General features: G+C 50.3%; 1 protein-coding gene across 2 annotated transcripts; it reads left to right on the top strand.

Moving 5' to 3' along the window:
- The first annotated feature begins 1,976 nt into the window (after window positions 1–1,976).
- Window positions 1,977–14,808, top strand: CCDC42 (coiled-coil domain containing 42). Of its 2 annotated transcripts, XM_045570237.1 has the most exons (7): window positions 1,977–2,059; window positions 2,410–2,515; window positions 2,844–2,948; window positions 4,873–5,070; window positions 10,756–10,977; window positions 11,078–11,236; window positions 14,602–14,808. In XM_045570237.1, the coding sequence occupies exons 1-7, from the start codon at window positions 1,977–1,979 to the stop codon at window positions 14,677–14,679; spliced, it is 951 nt and encodes a 316-aa protein (XP_045426193.1). In that variant the 3' UTR covers window positions 14,680–14,808. The 2 variants fall into 2 exon arrangements, with proteins under 2 accessions (XP_045426193.1, XP_045426194.1); XM_045570238.1 differs by lacking the exon at window positions 10,756–10,977.
- Window positions 14,809–16,205: the final 1,397 nt, after the last annotated feature.

Below are 16,205 nucleotides of genomic sequence, written 5' to 3'. Positions count from 1 at the left end.
GCTTTTAAACAGATAACTGTCTCAGAGGGAGGATAGGACAGGACAACAAAACAAACTATGTCTATTGGCCCATTAGGAGATTTCGGCTCAAAGGCAAATATCAAGACAGAAAAGGGCAGGAGTGGATGGGGTAGGTGAGAGGGTGGTTTGCGAAGCAACCAGGGCTCACCCAGAGAGGGAAGAGGAGGGGGGTTGAGGAGAGCACAGACTTCTGTGAATCCGAGCCAGCCCTGCATCTTGTTCCATAGCCACTAGGAGGGCAGTGGGACCACAGAGAAGGATGGCGGTGGGCGAGGGATCACGTTCCTCACGACTCTCCCGCTAGGAACCAAGTGAAGCAGCAGAAAGAGCCTCCAGAAAGGGGGGGCCACGCGGGCAGGAGAAGGGGATGTCTTAGCAGCTACACCTACCTGTAGGGACCAGCCTGGGCCTGGACCACCAGATCCCACCGACCATCAAGGATATGTCTTATATACCGTGGTAAACAGGTGATTCCAGAAACAGATGGCCTCCCCCTCAAGGGCTGGCGTTACACAGCTGCCCCAACTGAGCTACAACGTCAGGGGAAAGGGAGGGAAACCCAAAATTGACTGTGCCAGGCGCTCGGGATAAACAAGGAGAGAAATATACCTTTTGAGGAGCTTAGAGTCGTTCGTTATTGGTGGGCTTATTGTCGCCCTGCTGGGGCTGTGTCTCGGGGCGCTCGGGTGGAGAGCCATCTCTGGTTTAGGGGGTTAGGGTGGGTGGGGGTGGCGAGGGGGTGGGTGGTGTGTTCTGGGTGGGGTGGGGTCTGTCCTGCTGCCCCTGCTGCGCCCTCCGGGCTGGCTGGAAGCGACAGGTGTGTGTTGCGGCGGGCTCTGGGGGGGAGGCTCGGGCAGAGAACGGGGGAGGGGAGGCGGGCGGGGTAGGGTGCAGCGCCCCCCACCACGTCTACCCCTCCGGGCTGGGATTTAGAGCAGGGATTGGGGGTGCGGGGTGGGCAGCCATAAGGGGGCGCCAGACAACCAGCAATGTGGCGGGGTGGGCTTGCGGGGCTCCGGACACCGCCCGGGCGAGACCCCCACCCTACGCCACCCCGGCTTGCGTCCCGGGCGGAGAGGGAAGCCCCGCGGCCTGCGGGAGCGAGCCCGAGGACACCGCCAGGGCCCAGCCCCGAGCGCAGGGGCCCCCAGGGCGTCCGCCTCCCACCCGCGTCTCAAATGCGGGAGTTGGAGCCTGGGCCAAATGAGTTCGTGCACGTGCCCTGACGGGGCCGCCGAAGGCCGCCATCATAAAGTAAACATTTTAAATAGGGGGCGGTTCTTCCTTTTTTAATTTTCCGCGAGCCCCAAACACTGGCCGTGGCCCCGCAGGCCGGTGCCTTCCCCACGCGCGCCCCACGCGGCCCCGCCCGCCTCGCGGCCCCCACCGTCTTCCCGCAGCCAGGCGCCCCTGCGCTTCCCTCCTGCTCTCCCGGCCACCGTCCGAGGCCCAGCCCCTCTCTCCGCCTCACTAGCGGGGGAGGCCGCGGGAGCTCTCTGGAGGCCGAGCCGCTCCTCTGCCAAACGCCCCTTCTCAGCCCCCGACACGGGGGCCCTGCCCCCGGGCCCAGCCTCTAACCGCGCCTGGTGACCTCTTCCCAGAGTTCCTGAGGGGTGAGGGCTGGAGCCCAGAGCAGGGACCCCGGCAAGAGTGGGGTCAACGGGGACAGGGGTCAAAGGGCAAAGCCTGGGTTCCAGGGGTGGTCCATAGAAGCAGACAACCCGTTGCTAGGTAACCACAACTCCCATCACCGCCCCGCCACATCATCCTGAGCTGCGGACCCCAGTCTCCAGCCATATTCTGCTCGTTCTCCCAAACGCCCGCCCTCTGTGGGACCCTGAAAGCACGAGGAGGGGAGAAGCAAGAGTCCCACCACCCTTGAGCCACCTGTGGCTCTGTCACCCACTGTTTCACTGTGAAGAGTCAGCTGCCTAGGCAGATAGGTCACTGCCACCATGAGTCTGGGCATCATGGAAGAGGAAGACCTGGCCGAGTACTTCCGGCTGCAGTATGGGGAGCGGTTGCTGCAACTGCTGCAGTGAGTGTCCGAGGGCGTGGCCTGCCCCACCCCTCTGTGCCTGGGACCACCCACGGCCCACCTTCCAACCTGCCCCGCCTCTCCTATGACCCAGAACTCCAAACAATCCTGCCCCCATCACTCTGGCACTGGTCACTCCATCACCCTGGTCCCACACCTTGTCACCCTACCCCAGTTCACTCCCGTAATACCAGAGTGGCCCTCTCTCCTTAGCACACCATTCTTTCCCCTGAAGTCAGAGAGAGGACCCCTTTCCCTCCCCATGGGTCTCTGTCTCCACGGGTTACTCCCAGCCCCAGCCTGCCCCAGGTCTCCAATCCTGAGGCCTCTCTTGCCCGTGTCTTGGGCAGGAAGTTCCCCAATGCTGAGGAACAGTCGGATTCTCCATCCATCCGTCTACTGGAGAAGAAAAAGGAGGCCAAGATCATGCATCATGCTATGGAGAAGAAGAAGGAGGTGGGGGACTTGGGGACGGGATGCAGGAAGGGAGGGGGTGGGCTGGGGCTCAGGGAGAGCCTAAGGACAGCCCTCTATTGTGTGGGTGGAGGTGGCTAGAACCAGGAGTCCTAGATGGTGGTCTGGTCTCTTTTCTCTGGGCACAACAGAAAAGATCTGAGTCTTGGGGCTACCAGTGTCCTGGGATGCTCAAGCCGGGCATGCGGTGGAAAGTGGGAGGTCTCCTGTGGACCCTCCTAGGCCTGGGGATAAAGCTTACTGGGGTGCTCCTTGGTACTCAGGTCAGGGGCCCTCCTAACCTCTCTGCTTCCCCACCCCTGCCCCAAAGGCATTTCAGCGCAAAATGGAAACCATGAACCTGCGCTGGGAGGAACTGGGTGTCAAGGAAGCCCAACTGAAGGCCCATATCCAGAAGTTTGAGCAGTTCATCCAGGTTTGAGGGGGTGTGGACTGCTACACAGGCCAAGGGATCCACACTCTGCAGTCGGGCAATTTGTTCCTCCTCCTCTTCCTCATCGCTTTTGCTGACTCCTCGCTCTGGGTTAAAAGTGTCCTGAGTGCTCCAACAATGCCTGGTGCTTCCCCAGGCATCTGTCATGTCCCCCGCCTATTTATTGCTCTGTTTGTAATTTCCTGTTTACCTGTCAGTCTCTGCCCCCATAGGTGGCTGTTTCCTATGTCCTTGCCGGTCCCTGGGACATATAGTGAATGGATGGATGGATAGATGTACCATGGTCAGGGCTGAGCACTTGGGGACACAACAATGAATGAGATGGGTTTTATTCCCCCCACCCACCCCATCCCTCTGTCCTGGTTCTGTGCTGAAGGTTCAGGCAGGGGACAGTTGAAGGACTCCAGGCACCAGAGTCCATTCTGAGACAACCTCTCTCACTAGGTCCTTAGAGGAACAATTTAATCATCTTAAAATCCAGATTTATCCAGTCCCACTCCTGCCAGCACTTATGGAACCCTGAAGGGCGTGGCCCAGCTCTGGTGGAGAGGGTGTAATTATTGTCCTTTGCTACAGAGCAGCCTGGCTCTTAAGCACCTTCCACCCCACTCTGTGCCTAAACCATGTGGGAAGGGAAGTTGATGGACAGGACACATTCTCCAAGGGTCCACTCCTTCTCACCAGCCAGAGAAACACTCATGGGATGGTTGGAGTGGCAGGAGATTTGGGGGGAAGGGGTTCTCCAAATTATCAGAGGGTCAGCAGCTTCAGAATCCCAGAGAGCTTGTTACGAATACAGACCCTGGGAACTTTCTCCCCTCTCCTTGCTTTCAGCAGCTCTGGAGCTGGGCCCATGCATCTAGATTTTTTTAAAGCTCCCCAGGGGGTTCTGATGTAAAAATAGATTTGAAAGCCACTGGGTTAGGCCCCTCAGTCTTCTCCTGGGTTTATGGGGCAAACCCTCCATGTCCTTCCTCCTGCCACCACCACACATGCCCACCCATGTGGAATCACGGGAGCCTCTGAAGGGAAAAAGGAGCCACGTTGCACAGGTGCAGTGTGAGGGGTGGGTTTGCCCCTAATCTAGGGGGAGGGCTTTGCAGAAGGAAGAAGGTGGAGTTGGGCCGATTGCAGTAGCTGAGCCTTGATCTCTCTTTCTGGGCATCGAATGGCCTGCGCCATCTCCTGCAGCCCTGACCAGATGACTGTCTGAGCTCCTAGGAACATGCTCTGTGGAATGGCCTTACCCTGCCAGGCCCTCTGCACGAGGAATGTCTCCTATCTCATCTCCCTATAGCTTGAGCACTGTTGCCCCAGCTTTTGGAAGAGAGGGGCTACTGCCTCACATTTCTACGGTTGGAGAAATTGAAGTACCAAATTGGGAGAAAATTTGGGCCTCCCAACTCGGGCCCAGGAAACTGCCCCATGACAAATGGACACTGCTAAGAATAGAAACAGTGAATGCTTTGTCAGAAGGGTTCCTGCTCCCACTTCTGGACTTTCCCAGCCTTCCCTGGGGTTGAGTTCTCTCTGGACACTGAGCCTGATGCAACATGATTCTCCCCCAACCCTTTTTTCTCCTGGATTCTCTCTAGCCTGATCTCTGAAGTCCAGAGCCCAAATCCCACATCATCAGCATCACTTCCCATCAGCTCCCCCAAGGCCCCCTCTTAACTTTGGATTAAACCTCTGTCCTCACCATTTCCTGTGCCCCACCTCAGTCCACAGAAATCCCCTCCACCAGCTTCAAACCCCAGAGATCCTTTTCATTCATCCCTCCTTTCCCACGTGGGTGGCCCAGCAATCTCTGCCTGGTGGTCTGAGCTTGGTAGACAGTGGGGGCTGAGGGCACCCCCGGGAGGGCAGGGCAGAGCTGCCTGACCAGCGCCACCTCCCCCGGCCCCAGGAGAATGACCAGAAACGGATCCGAGCCCTGAAGAAAGCCAACAAGGAGCGGGAGCTCAAGAGGCAGCGCATGCGGGAGCTGGCCAAGGCCAAGCAGGATATGGTGGCCCTGCGGCTGGAGCACCAGCGGCTGAGTGTCAAGCTGCAGAACTACTCCATTTTCAACAAGTACCTGGAGAAGGTGGTGGAGAACTCTGAGGTGAGTGGAGGAGTTGGGGGCAGGCCCTGGCACCTCCTCTTCCCCAGGGCCTGGGGCTGTGGGGTGGAGTTCAGCCTCAGCTGGCTGGGGACTGGGGACCCTCTGGGCCTCCAGGGGCTCTGCAGAATGGTCACCGTGCTCTGAGGCAATGCAGCCAGTCCTGGAGGATGGCTAGAAAAAGCCCTTGGTGAGGCAGGACATGTTTCTCAAGGGACTTTGTGGTGTGTCTATGTGTGTCTGTGTAAATGTCTTGCATGAGTTGTGTGCTTATGTCTCATGAGTGTCCGTGGCTGTGTCTGTCTAAAGCTGCGTGTGCGTGAGTGCGCATGGGTGTGCGTGTGTATTAGGGGAACCAGGTTTTGGAGAACCTCCGGGAAGCTTTGCCGGCATCCACATCTATCCCTGCTTCCCTTCCTCTCTGGTGTCCCCTGTTTACTGGAGAGTCAACTGAGGAGAGTAAGGGAGAGGAACCAGGAAACACCCACCTGCTGCCACTTAGTGCCCTACACGCGTTTCTCCAGCCCCAAGAGGAAAGCAACCTTATTACCCTGCCACAGAGAGGAAATAGAGGCATGGAGAGGTGAAGTCGCCTGCTCAGGGTCTGACAGCTTATAAGTGGCAGAGCCCTTGCTTTTAACCACTCCTCAGTGGGCCCCGCAATGCCACTGACAGCCACTCTCCCTAAAGTCCTGTGGCCAGAGCTCAGGGAACCTCTCAGCCCCTTTCCTGCTGCGCTTCATGCAGCATTTGGCACTCCTGATGCTCCTCCCTAAAACCTACCTTTGCCCTTGACTCTGTAGCACCTTCATCTCCTCCTGCCTCTGGCCCCTCCTTCTCAGGCTCCTCTGGGAGCGTCTCTTCCCAGGTCCTTCTGTACATGTTCTGGGGTCTTTGTCCAAGACCCTCCACTTTTCTCCCTGAGCAGTTCCTGGGGCCTCCCACAGATACCAGCCATGTCAGTGATTATCCCCCACCATGTGACCAGCAGCAGGGAGGGCTCCTCATCGTGGTGGAGCGAGGCTCCCCAGGGGTGTGGATCCATGTCCTGGGAGGGGATCAGGGAGACAAAGGACGCACAACTTTCAGAAGTCCCCACAGTTTCCATATAGAACCTCATGTGTTAGGTTGTTAAATATGAAATGTCCGATTTTCAAATCAAAAGTTTAGTTTATTATATCTCAAACAAGAAGCAGTATGCTTAATCAAAGTATGCACCCAAACTATCAACACAATGTTCCTATCTTAACAATAGCTTGTTTATGCCAGCAGCAAAGAAGCCTGGAGAGATAGTGGCAATGAAATCTCGAAAGGGACATTTTCCATAGCTTGTTGAGAATTGAATATTTTTCCTTGCAAAAAAAAGTCTTCCAAAGCCTGGAAGAAGTGGTAGTCAGTTGGTGCAAGCTCTGGGGAATATGGTGGATGACAAGAGTTTCCAAGTCCAGCCTCTGTAGTTGGAGCAGCGTTGTTTGTGAGACATGTGGTCGAGCATTGTCTTGCAAAAGGATCGGCCTGTTCTATTGACCAATCTCAGCTGCTTCATCGCAACCATCCTCATCATTTTGTCCAGCTGGTTGCAGTAGACATCCACTGTAATCAACTGACCAGGTTTCATGAAGCTGTAGTAGATAATACCAGCGCTGGACCACCAAGCAGACACCATTAGCTTTTTTTGATGAATATTCAGTTTTGGATGTGTTTCGGCACTTCATCTTTATCCAACAATCGTGCCAAACACTTGTGATTGCCAAAAAGAATACATTTTTCATCACATGTAACAATACAGTGTAGAAATGGTTTGCCTTTTTGTCAGCAAAGAAAGGCAAGCTTCGAGATGATTTCTCTTCTGATGCTAGTTTAATTCATGCAGAACCCATCTATCCAGCTTCTTTACCTTGCCAATTTGTTTCAAATGGTCCAGTATTGTTGGAATGGTAACATCAAACTTTGCTGCTAATTCATTTGTAGGTTGAGATGGATTCACTTCCACTACAGCTTTCAGCTCATCATTATCCACCTTGGTCCCAGGTCGCACATGAGGCTCATTTTCAAGATTAAAATCACCAGAACAGATCTTCTCAAACCACCAATGTACTGTGCATTCATTAGCCACATCCTTTCCAAACACTTCATTGATATTTTGAGCTGTCTGGGCTGCATTAGTTTCATGGCAGAATTCATATTTGAAAATGAGAATTTTTGACTTATCCATGGTTTCACAAAAATTACTCTTTAAAAAAATGTAAAAGATAATCACAAGCCAAAATGTGCATTTGAAAGACTGAGTATGTACCTTCACAATAAAAATAAAACAAGAATTGTCACAGTGAAATGTCAGCGATACCAACTGTCAAACTTAGTACTTCAGGAAATCGGACATTTCATACTTAATAACTTAATATTTATGTGTAAGTCCCAAATCTGTGTTATTTCCTCCATTCTAGGGTCTCAGCTACTGTAAGATAAATTGCTCGTTTAACTGCTGGGAGTTTGGGGTGGGGCAGGGAGTGAGGGAGGACTATCTTATTAAAACAGCAGATAAATTGTAAGATATGTCTCAAATTCAGAGCTGGTAAAATATGTATCTTAGAATTGAGGAAATTGGCCCATATCTCTCTCCTAAGCTTCAGACCCTCATATCTAACTCATCCCATCCACACTCATCTTATCTGCTTCCTGCCACCCCCAGGCCAGTCCTGCTGCTGGTGAATGGCACAGCGCCCACCCACGGCCCCACCAGAGCTCGGGGCCTCCTCTCTGACTCTTCCCTCTTGCTCAGTCCTGCAGCTATCAATCAGCAGATATGGTCTGTTCTGCCTCCTGAGTATTTCTGGAATCCAGGCCCTGCCCCTTCCTCATCCACACTACGAAAGGTACCTCATCTGGAGTTCAACTCCATGGTCATTCCCGGCCAGCCTGTTCAGCATTCTACAGCCAGCATGATATCTATCTCTTTCTCTCGCTCTCTCTCTCCCCCTTCTTTCTTCCTTTATTTTGTTTAAATGTTTTGAGCATATCAGAAAGTATAGAGAAACACGGAACAGCACCCATGTACTTACCACACAACTTTGTCAAATCTTAATATTTTTCCCTATTTGCCCCAGATTCTTTTTTCTGAAAGTAGATACTACCAGTGATTGAAACCCCTTGTGTGTCCTTCCAAATCTCATTCTTCCCCTCTCCTCGGAGCTCACCAACATCCTGCTTTTTAAATTTCTCACTTTCATGCTTGTATTTGTTACCTTGTAACATATTACATATCCTTAAACTATGAATAGCATGGCACGTATCCTTCTGTTACTTGCTTTTCCCAATCAATGATTTAAAAAAAATTTTTTTTATTATAGAAATGTTCAAGCATATACAAAAGTATAGAGAATAGTCTGTTGAACACCCATGACTCATCACCTAATTCCAACAATTATCACTTCATTGTCCTGTCCCCTGCACTTTCTCACCTCTGCCATTTTGAAGCAAATGATGTATTTTCATCCACATGCAGCTCTTTAGCATGTCTCTAAAAGAGGAGAGCTCCTTTTAACATACAGTAATACCATTGTCACACCTAGTAAAAATGTGATACGAATTCCTTAATATCCACTATCAGTATCAAGGATCGTACAAATGCTTTTTGTATGGTTGGTTTGTTCCAATCAGGGTCCATACAAGGTCCTCACACTGCGTTTGGTTGGTATGTTTCTTAAGTGTCACAGACGTTGGGCTGAGGGAAAGAAGCCAGACCCAAAGGAGGATATGCTGTATGATTCCACTGATAACGTGTAAAAACAGGAAAAATCAATCTTTGATGATAGAGGTCAGAATACTATAATAGTTTCCTCAGTGTTGGGGACAAGTCCTAACTATCAACCCTTCTTCATTTATTAGCTAGATACTATCATAAAGGAAAAGACTTCATAAAGAGACTCTTTCCTTTACGAGCTGTTTGATTATTATGTGGGTCTTAAAGAAAAAACTTGTTAAACATCCGATATTTTATTTACAGTTTTCAGAACAATGAATCTGTTCTCCAGCACCCTCTGAAAATGACCTGTGATGTTTTTAGTGTCATTATGAACTCATAGATTTTTAACACATTTGATATGTTTCAATCCTTTACACTTATTCTTACTAATGTTCCAATTGTCTAACCACTGGGCAGTGGGAACCTCTTCAAGTTGGCACATGAGTCCTTTTGACACCAGCATTAATTTTCAGAGATGCATTCCTGGTTGCACTGATGTTCATTCAGTTTCACTGCTGTGTGCTGTTACATTGTTTGCCAAGGGAACTTTTAGAAATGCAGACGTAAATTATCCTTCTGTTGCTTGAAATCCTTCAGTGGATCCACACTCCTTCCTAAGGTTTACTGGGCACTTTGTCTTCTTCTTCTTCAGGTCAATCTCTCCCTCCCCATCTTGAACTCAGGCCACTCATACTAAACTACCTCGAGCATCTTGAATAGCTACACTCCCCCCACCATTCATCTTTACCCAGGCTGTGCCCTCCACCTGTATCATAGCCTCACCTTCCCCCATCTGCTTTTGCCTGTCTGTTCATACCTGCAGCCTCATTTCAGCTATCCTTTCTCCCAGGAAACCTTTTCTGGCTGTTCCCATCTCCCCCAACGCTGAGTTGGGTGACCCTTCCCTGAAGAGGCATATTTGGGGAAGGTCCAACAGGGCAGTTCCGAGGACATCAGTCCCTCACTGGAAATGTCATGAGATACAGAAAGTGCTTAGGGACTGTCCCCTGGATGGCTGGAAGGCATACTGTGATAAGCCCTGGGGAAGGTGAGCTGGCATCACAGAACAGGCGCTCACACCACCTTGTCAAGAGGGGTGGTTGTGGGGCTTTTGTTCCCTTTAGTGGGGCCTGCGGGTTGGGGCCAGAGTGGCATGGTTCCAGATCATGCAAGAGGAGGTAAGCCGAGACTGGCAGGCCACTTGCCCCGCTGGTAGCATCTCCAACCCCTGCTTCTCCCTCAGCAAATGTTGAACAAGTACCAGAGAGTACCATGCTTGAAGGCCGTACCCAGCAGTCTTTGTCCAGCCCCATCCCTCAACCGTACATAGGCTTAGCACTCTGTGTTGTGACTGTTTACTTGTTCATGCTGCCCAAACTGTAGGCTTCCTAAAAAAGCCTGGTTTTCTTATCTCCTGCCATGTCTCCAGCATTTAGCACAGCTCCTGGCTTGTAAGTAGTTCTTGGTACATTCTTGTCGAATAGGAAAATTATTGCCTGGAGAGACGTCTCAAAATGTCCTCCACCAGCCGTTCTCAACCCTGGGCCTATGCCTAGAAAAACCTGGAGGACCTTTTGCAAAAAATGGTGTCAGGGGCCACCTCAGGCGTGCTCATTAATCTGAATCTGAATCTCTGGGGGTGGAGCCTGGAAGACTCCTTTCCAAGCACCCCCCCCAACGGTGATTCTAACATGTAAGTAAGACTGAGAATCCCTGGTCCAGTTGTGCACCCTCCCAGCACATGGGCCGTGGTCCATACAAGCCCAGGAGAAGCGGGTGGTGGGACCCCAACATCCTCACAGCCTCAGCCGGTAAGCCTGGCCCACAGCCTGCCTGTCCTGGTGTCCTGGTGTCCAGGCGTCCAAGCTGGGGGTGGGCGGGCCAGGATGGGTGCATCGGGGCCCCGGGGACTGGCGGTGCAGTGACCAGAGCCCCGGCTGCAGTTCGAGGAGATCCACGAGGTGATTTCGCGCTACAAGACGCTCGTGAGCATGCACCGCGACCTCATGCAGTCGGCGCAGGAGGGCCAGGAGAAGATCGAGCGCGCCAAGGCCCGGCTGGCGCGCTACATGGAGGAGAAGGACGATGAGATCCTGCAGCACAACAACGAGCTGGCCCGGCTGCAGATGCGCTTCGACCGCGCCCGCAGCGATGTCATCGTCTGGGTGAGGGGGCGGGGCGGGGCAGGGGCATGGGGGCGCTGGGCGCGCACACACACACGCGCACGCGCGCCGTGCTCATGCCCCGCCCTCGTACCCTCCGCAGGAATCTCGTTGGGCCCACATCCAGAACACCGCCGCCAAGAAGACCCTCCTGCTTGGCACCATTAAAATGGCAACGCTGAACCTCTTCCAGATCGTGAGCAAGCAGCTGAAGGATGCCACCACCGTGTCGCTGGATGACACGCACAAGCAGCTGGACATGGTAGGAGGAAGTGCAGGCGCTGAGACCGGCTGGGTTGGCGGGGCCAAGGCGGTTCCCCAAGGAGGTTAAGTGTGAGAATGAATCCGGCAGAGCAGTGGCTCCCAATTTTTAACAGCATCAGAATCAGCTGGGGCATGAGGAGTATTGCTGGGCCCCAGCCCCGGAATCTCTGACTCGGCAGGTCTGAACTGAGAACTCATGGATTTACATCTTCAGCAAGTTCCCAGGTAATGCTGCTGGTCCAGGTTCCACACTTTGAGAACCACTGTATCCCCAAGACACTTTTTGGCCCCAACCCAGTAGGAGGAACCTTCTATTGTATCCATTACTTATGCAAAACAGTCTCATTAGAGTCTAGTGAGATACCTTGGCTTGCTGAAGACTTGTGCTTAAGGCCCACACTTTGTTAAAAGGAAAAATTGGCAAGTTTAGAGAAGTGTTAAAGTCATATTAGTACCAATCTGGATGTCCTTTGAAGTAATTGAAAGGAAATTGAAAAGGAAATAACTTTTTCACTGCATGAGTCAAAGTGAGTTGCTGCCAACCACATCCACGTGCCACCTAAAATCATCTCACTTGTGGCCAAAGGTATACACATCCTGCATTTTGGGAAACCGTGCACCAGCAGATGCACTGAAGGTGCTTCTGATATGCATAGAACCTTGACTAAATAATTATTTGTTCCTGTGGCAAATGCCTTTAGCTCTGCTGTGAAATACTAGAAAGTAAACTCCTGAAGACTGGGATTTTTGTTTTGGTCCTTGCTATATCCGTCCTGTACCTAAAACAATGCCTGTCACATGCTAGTCATTCAACAAGTATTTGGTGAATGAATATGAAACAGCAGCCAATAAATGCAATTGGCTAAGAAGCACTTTCCCTACTTAAAAAAAAAAAAAAAGGAGTGAAACTCATGAAATGTAAAGGATTTCACTCACTGACCAGCCAGGAAGAAGGATTTCCCTTAAACAAATAATCAGCATCTTAAGGCTTTTTATTAGTAGAACAGAATTATAAATATTTTACAGTCCGAAGAAGGGGATTTGTAAGAAAGTTTGTTCTGGAAGCAGCAATTCTCAACATTTTGGTATCAGGATACCTTTACACTCTTAAAGTGTATTGAGGACCCCTGAGGAGCTTTTCTTTAGATGCATTGTATTTATTGATATTTACTATATTAGAAATTGAAACATGAAATTTAAAAATATTTGTTTAATTGATTCATTTTAAGATGCCATTAAAAAGCATGTGAACAGAAATAGCATTTTTCATGAAAAAAATTTTCAAAAATTATTTTGAGAGCAGAGTGGCATTATTCGACACATTTGCATATCTCTTTAATGTCTGGCTTAATAGAGGCCAGGTGCAGTCTCATGTCTGCTTCTGCATTCATTCTGTCCTGATAGCATATGTCATGGAAATCCCACTCTGGTAAACGCCACTGTGTACTTGTGACAGAATAAGAGTGAAAAAGGTAAATAATGTCTTAGCATTATTGTAAAAAGAGTTTTGGCCTGGAAGATCCCCCTCTCCCACAGTAAGGTCTCAGGGACTCCCAGGGCTCCTCAGACCCCTTTCCTTCAGCTGTTGTAAAGAAAATTGTGATGGGTGGTGGGTCCTCCGGCCCCTTGCTCCTGCCCATGCACTCCCTGCTCAGACCACAGCTTCCAGTCCATCCACTCCAAATTTTGAGCTTTCTTAATCCCTCAACCTTGGTTTGCCTCTGTAGGAGTACCTCATAGTGCCTAAATTTATTTTAAAATATCCCACTTCATTCTCACAGGATATGAGCCTACTGACAAAAATACACATGACCAAGTAGCCTGAAAAATTAAAAATAAAGACCTGGGAAAGTATAAGTTAAAATCAGAGATTAACACCGGAGAGAGAAATACAGACTGTGATTCTTGGATTATAAGGGCCTTCGATAGGAGCAATAATTGGCTCTGAGCTTCCGGGTAACCAGAATGAAAAGGCACACATAGTTCTTGTACTAAAATAAGAAAATATAAGGTTTTCACAGAGGAAGCATGCTTTTTCCAGGCACTTTGTTCTAAGTGAAATTTTTCAATGAGGCTTCAGACACACTCAGTGAATCATGTTCTCAACAACCAGATACAGGCACAGGCTTCATAAGGCAGCTGCTTCTATGGAACTGGGGACATGGTACAGAGTATGACTTAGAAAATATGATTCTGCAAAAGGCCAAGAAAATTTGAATTCAATATACTGTGTCCTGAAAGGTTTGACATCCTCCCTGAATAAAGGCCGAATTATCTGGAACAACCTTTTCCAAACCGTGCTTGGCAAATGCTAGAATCTTGAGATATTGTTTCCTATGAAGGAATAAAAGGACTCCAGGGACTAATACATTTAGAAAACTCTCACTTAAACAAATTAAGATTAAAAAAAAGAACAGGACTTGTAGAATCTTTGCCATGGTCCTGTGCCCTGAGGCTCTCCGGGCAGATAGTGTTTCTAAGACTTACCAGACCACAGAACTCTTTCTGGGGTACGTGACCATGTACAGGAGCACAGTTTGGGAAATGCTGAACTTGTCTTCTCTGTAATCTTGGGAAAGTCGTTCTAATTCATGGACTCTTTGTTTTCTCACTTGCAAAAATAGGAATTACAGCAGTAATAGTAACAGTATTAGCAGCTGACAGGGTTGTTGAGCACGCTGGACAAAGTCCGTGTTGTCCTGCCTCCAGAGATGGCCTTGAAAAGGAGAGGTTTTAGAACGGAGATCTTAGAGGCCATTCGGGCGAACCTTTTCTGCCTCCTCCCTTTTTAAAGAGGAGGAAACTGAGTCCCAGAAAGATGAAGTGATTTCCCCAGAGCTGCATCCAGAGCACAACTAAGTCCTGACCTATTGTCACCCTTTCTTCTGTGTCACACTGATGTCGTGCTCTTTGAAATGGAAGCCAGTGAATAGAATTTAAATTTCTCTTCACGACTCAAGATTATCAGGAGGAGCATCAGCTCAGGGTTTCCAGTGCATGACACCCCGAGGGCCGTCTGCCCCCACCCCGACTGGGCCCTGCCTGGCAAGTGCTTTCTCTCCCACGGTGTGGGGTGATCCCTCCTTCTCCCTTCTGTTAGACGGTCAGCCTACAGTTCATACTGTCGCTGTGTCTGCCTCCAGGAGTTCCCAACTCCATCCCTGTTTATTGCTTTTAATCTGCTACCCCTGATACTCAATTTCACCTCAAAAAATTGTCAAATGAGGGAAAGTGGCCTCTTCAAAAAGTCAGTCACAGGAAAGCAATGAACTACTTATGAATTAATGCCCGTGATGCTCCATCTTGGGCTGGGGTAAACCTCTGGCTGGGTGGGGTTAAACTGTGGTCCCCCTGGCTTTTCAGATCCAGCAGTTTATCCAAGACCTGTCGGACATCCGGACTGAGGTGAAGAGGAAAGAACAGCAGCAAGTCCGGATTTAAGGAGACAGCATGGTTCCAGAATGTTCTGAGACAGAGACTGTGAAAGAATCAGTCCCTGAGGAGCTTGCAGTCCCATCAGCCCAGTCCGGCCATGGAGGCCCCCGGTACCTTATCTGCTGGTGAAGGAACACGTGGTCATTTTCTCCTTGGGCCTCAGTCCATTCCTGAAATCATTAAATTTTACAAGCAGTTTGTTCTTAAGTTCTCTCTTTTTGGTGGTTTGTTCATGTGGAAGAGCGTCAATGAGGGGAGAACCCCCACAAGCTCTGCCTCTCCAAGCTGGTCACTCAGGCTGCCCAGGAACTAGAAACCACATCTGAGGTCTGGTGTCCCCTGGGCTTTGGGCCTACACATACTAAGTGTTCAGGTGGGCAACAGAGGACCCTTCTCTCCACTATCATCTCAAGAAATATATATTTTTTAAAAGTTTGTATTTCTAATCTGGGTATAAAGACCCATTAGAATCTATGAAGGCAGCTTCCCAAGTCAGAATTCTAAAGGTGCTGAGTCAAGAACTCTTCCCTGACCTGGGGAGCATGCCCTGCTCCCCCATCCTGTGTTCCTTAAAACATGCAACAGAGCGTCAGCTATGCCCATGAAGGAACAGCCAGCAGGCTGCCCGGTGACTAGTGAGGGACCACTAATGTGCCAAGTGACAGCCTCAAGGCTCAAGAGCATCTCAGCAGGCTGGAATGATGGATTAAAACCAATAAAGTGAAACTGAGTAGAGGTAAATGTAAAGTCTTGAACTTAGATTCAAACACTTAATTGCATGTTTCTAAATCATCAGTGGCAAAAGCCAAGTCAGAGACTTGGGGGCAGTGGCACTTGGGAACATGCACTTCATCTACATTAGCCTTGTGAAAGCTCTATGAGGCACCACTGTCTCTGTCTCACAGAGCAGGACACTTGCCCAGGGACACTGGCCACAGGACAGGGCCAGGATTCACCCTTGGGTCTGCCCATCCTCAGCTGATGTGTGCCCTGTTGGCCAGGCTGCCTCTCAGGCCCGTAGTAGGCCCAAGCAAGGCTCCGTGTTTCCTCCCTCCCTGGCCCTGTGATGCCGCCAGGATTCCCGGTGCCTGCAGGCAAGGCACCGCTGCAGCTGCCCTGCTGGGCTCTGGTGTAGGCCCCTGCAACCCCTCACCTTCGTACACAACACCTTGCAGCAGTGGTTCTCAAGGTGAGGGGCCTGGACCAGCAGCACCTGGGAACTTGGTGGACATACACACTTTCAGGCCTTACCCCAGACCTGAGAATCAGAAGGTCCATGGGTGGAACCCAGCAGTCTGGGCTTTAACCAGCCCTCCACGTGGTTCTGATGCACGCTCAAGTTGAAGAACCACTGCTTCATGGTGACCAAACACTCTCAGGTGCCTGGGCCCATTCATCTCCTAACTTGTGATGATGTCATATGTATTACGACCCGTGTCAGCCTTCTGTCAGAGAAGCAGGTTAATATTGAGAGATATATACTGTTTCTTCTGCTATATGTGAAGGGCTTTGTTACAGGGATTTGACCTTAA

Source organism: Lemur catta, chromosome 15, assembly GCF_020740605.2.
Source record: "Lemur catta isolate mLemCat1 chromosome 15, mLemCat1.pri, whole genome shotgun sequence".
Lineage (NCBI taxonomy): Eukaryota > Metazoa > Chordata > Mammalia > Primates > Lemuridae > Lemur > Lemur catta.
The sequence above is the reverse complement of the archived record's forward strand: the minus strand, read 5'-3'. Positions and strand labels throughout refer to the sequence as shown.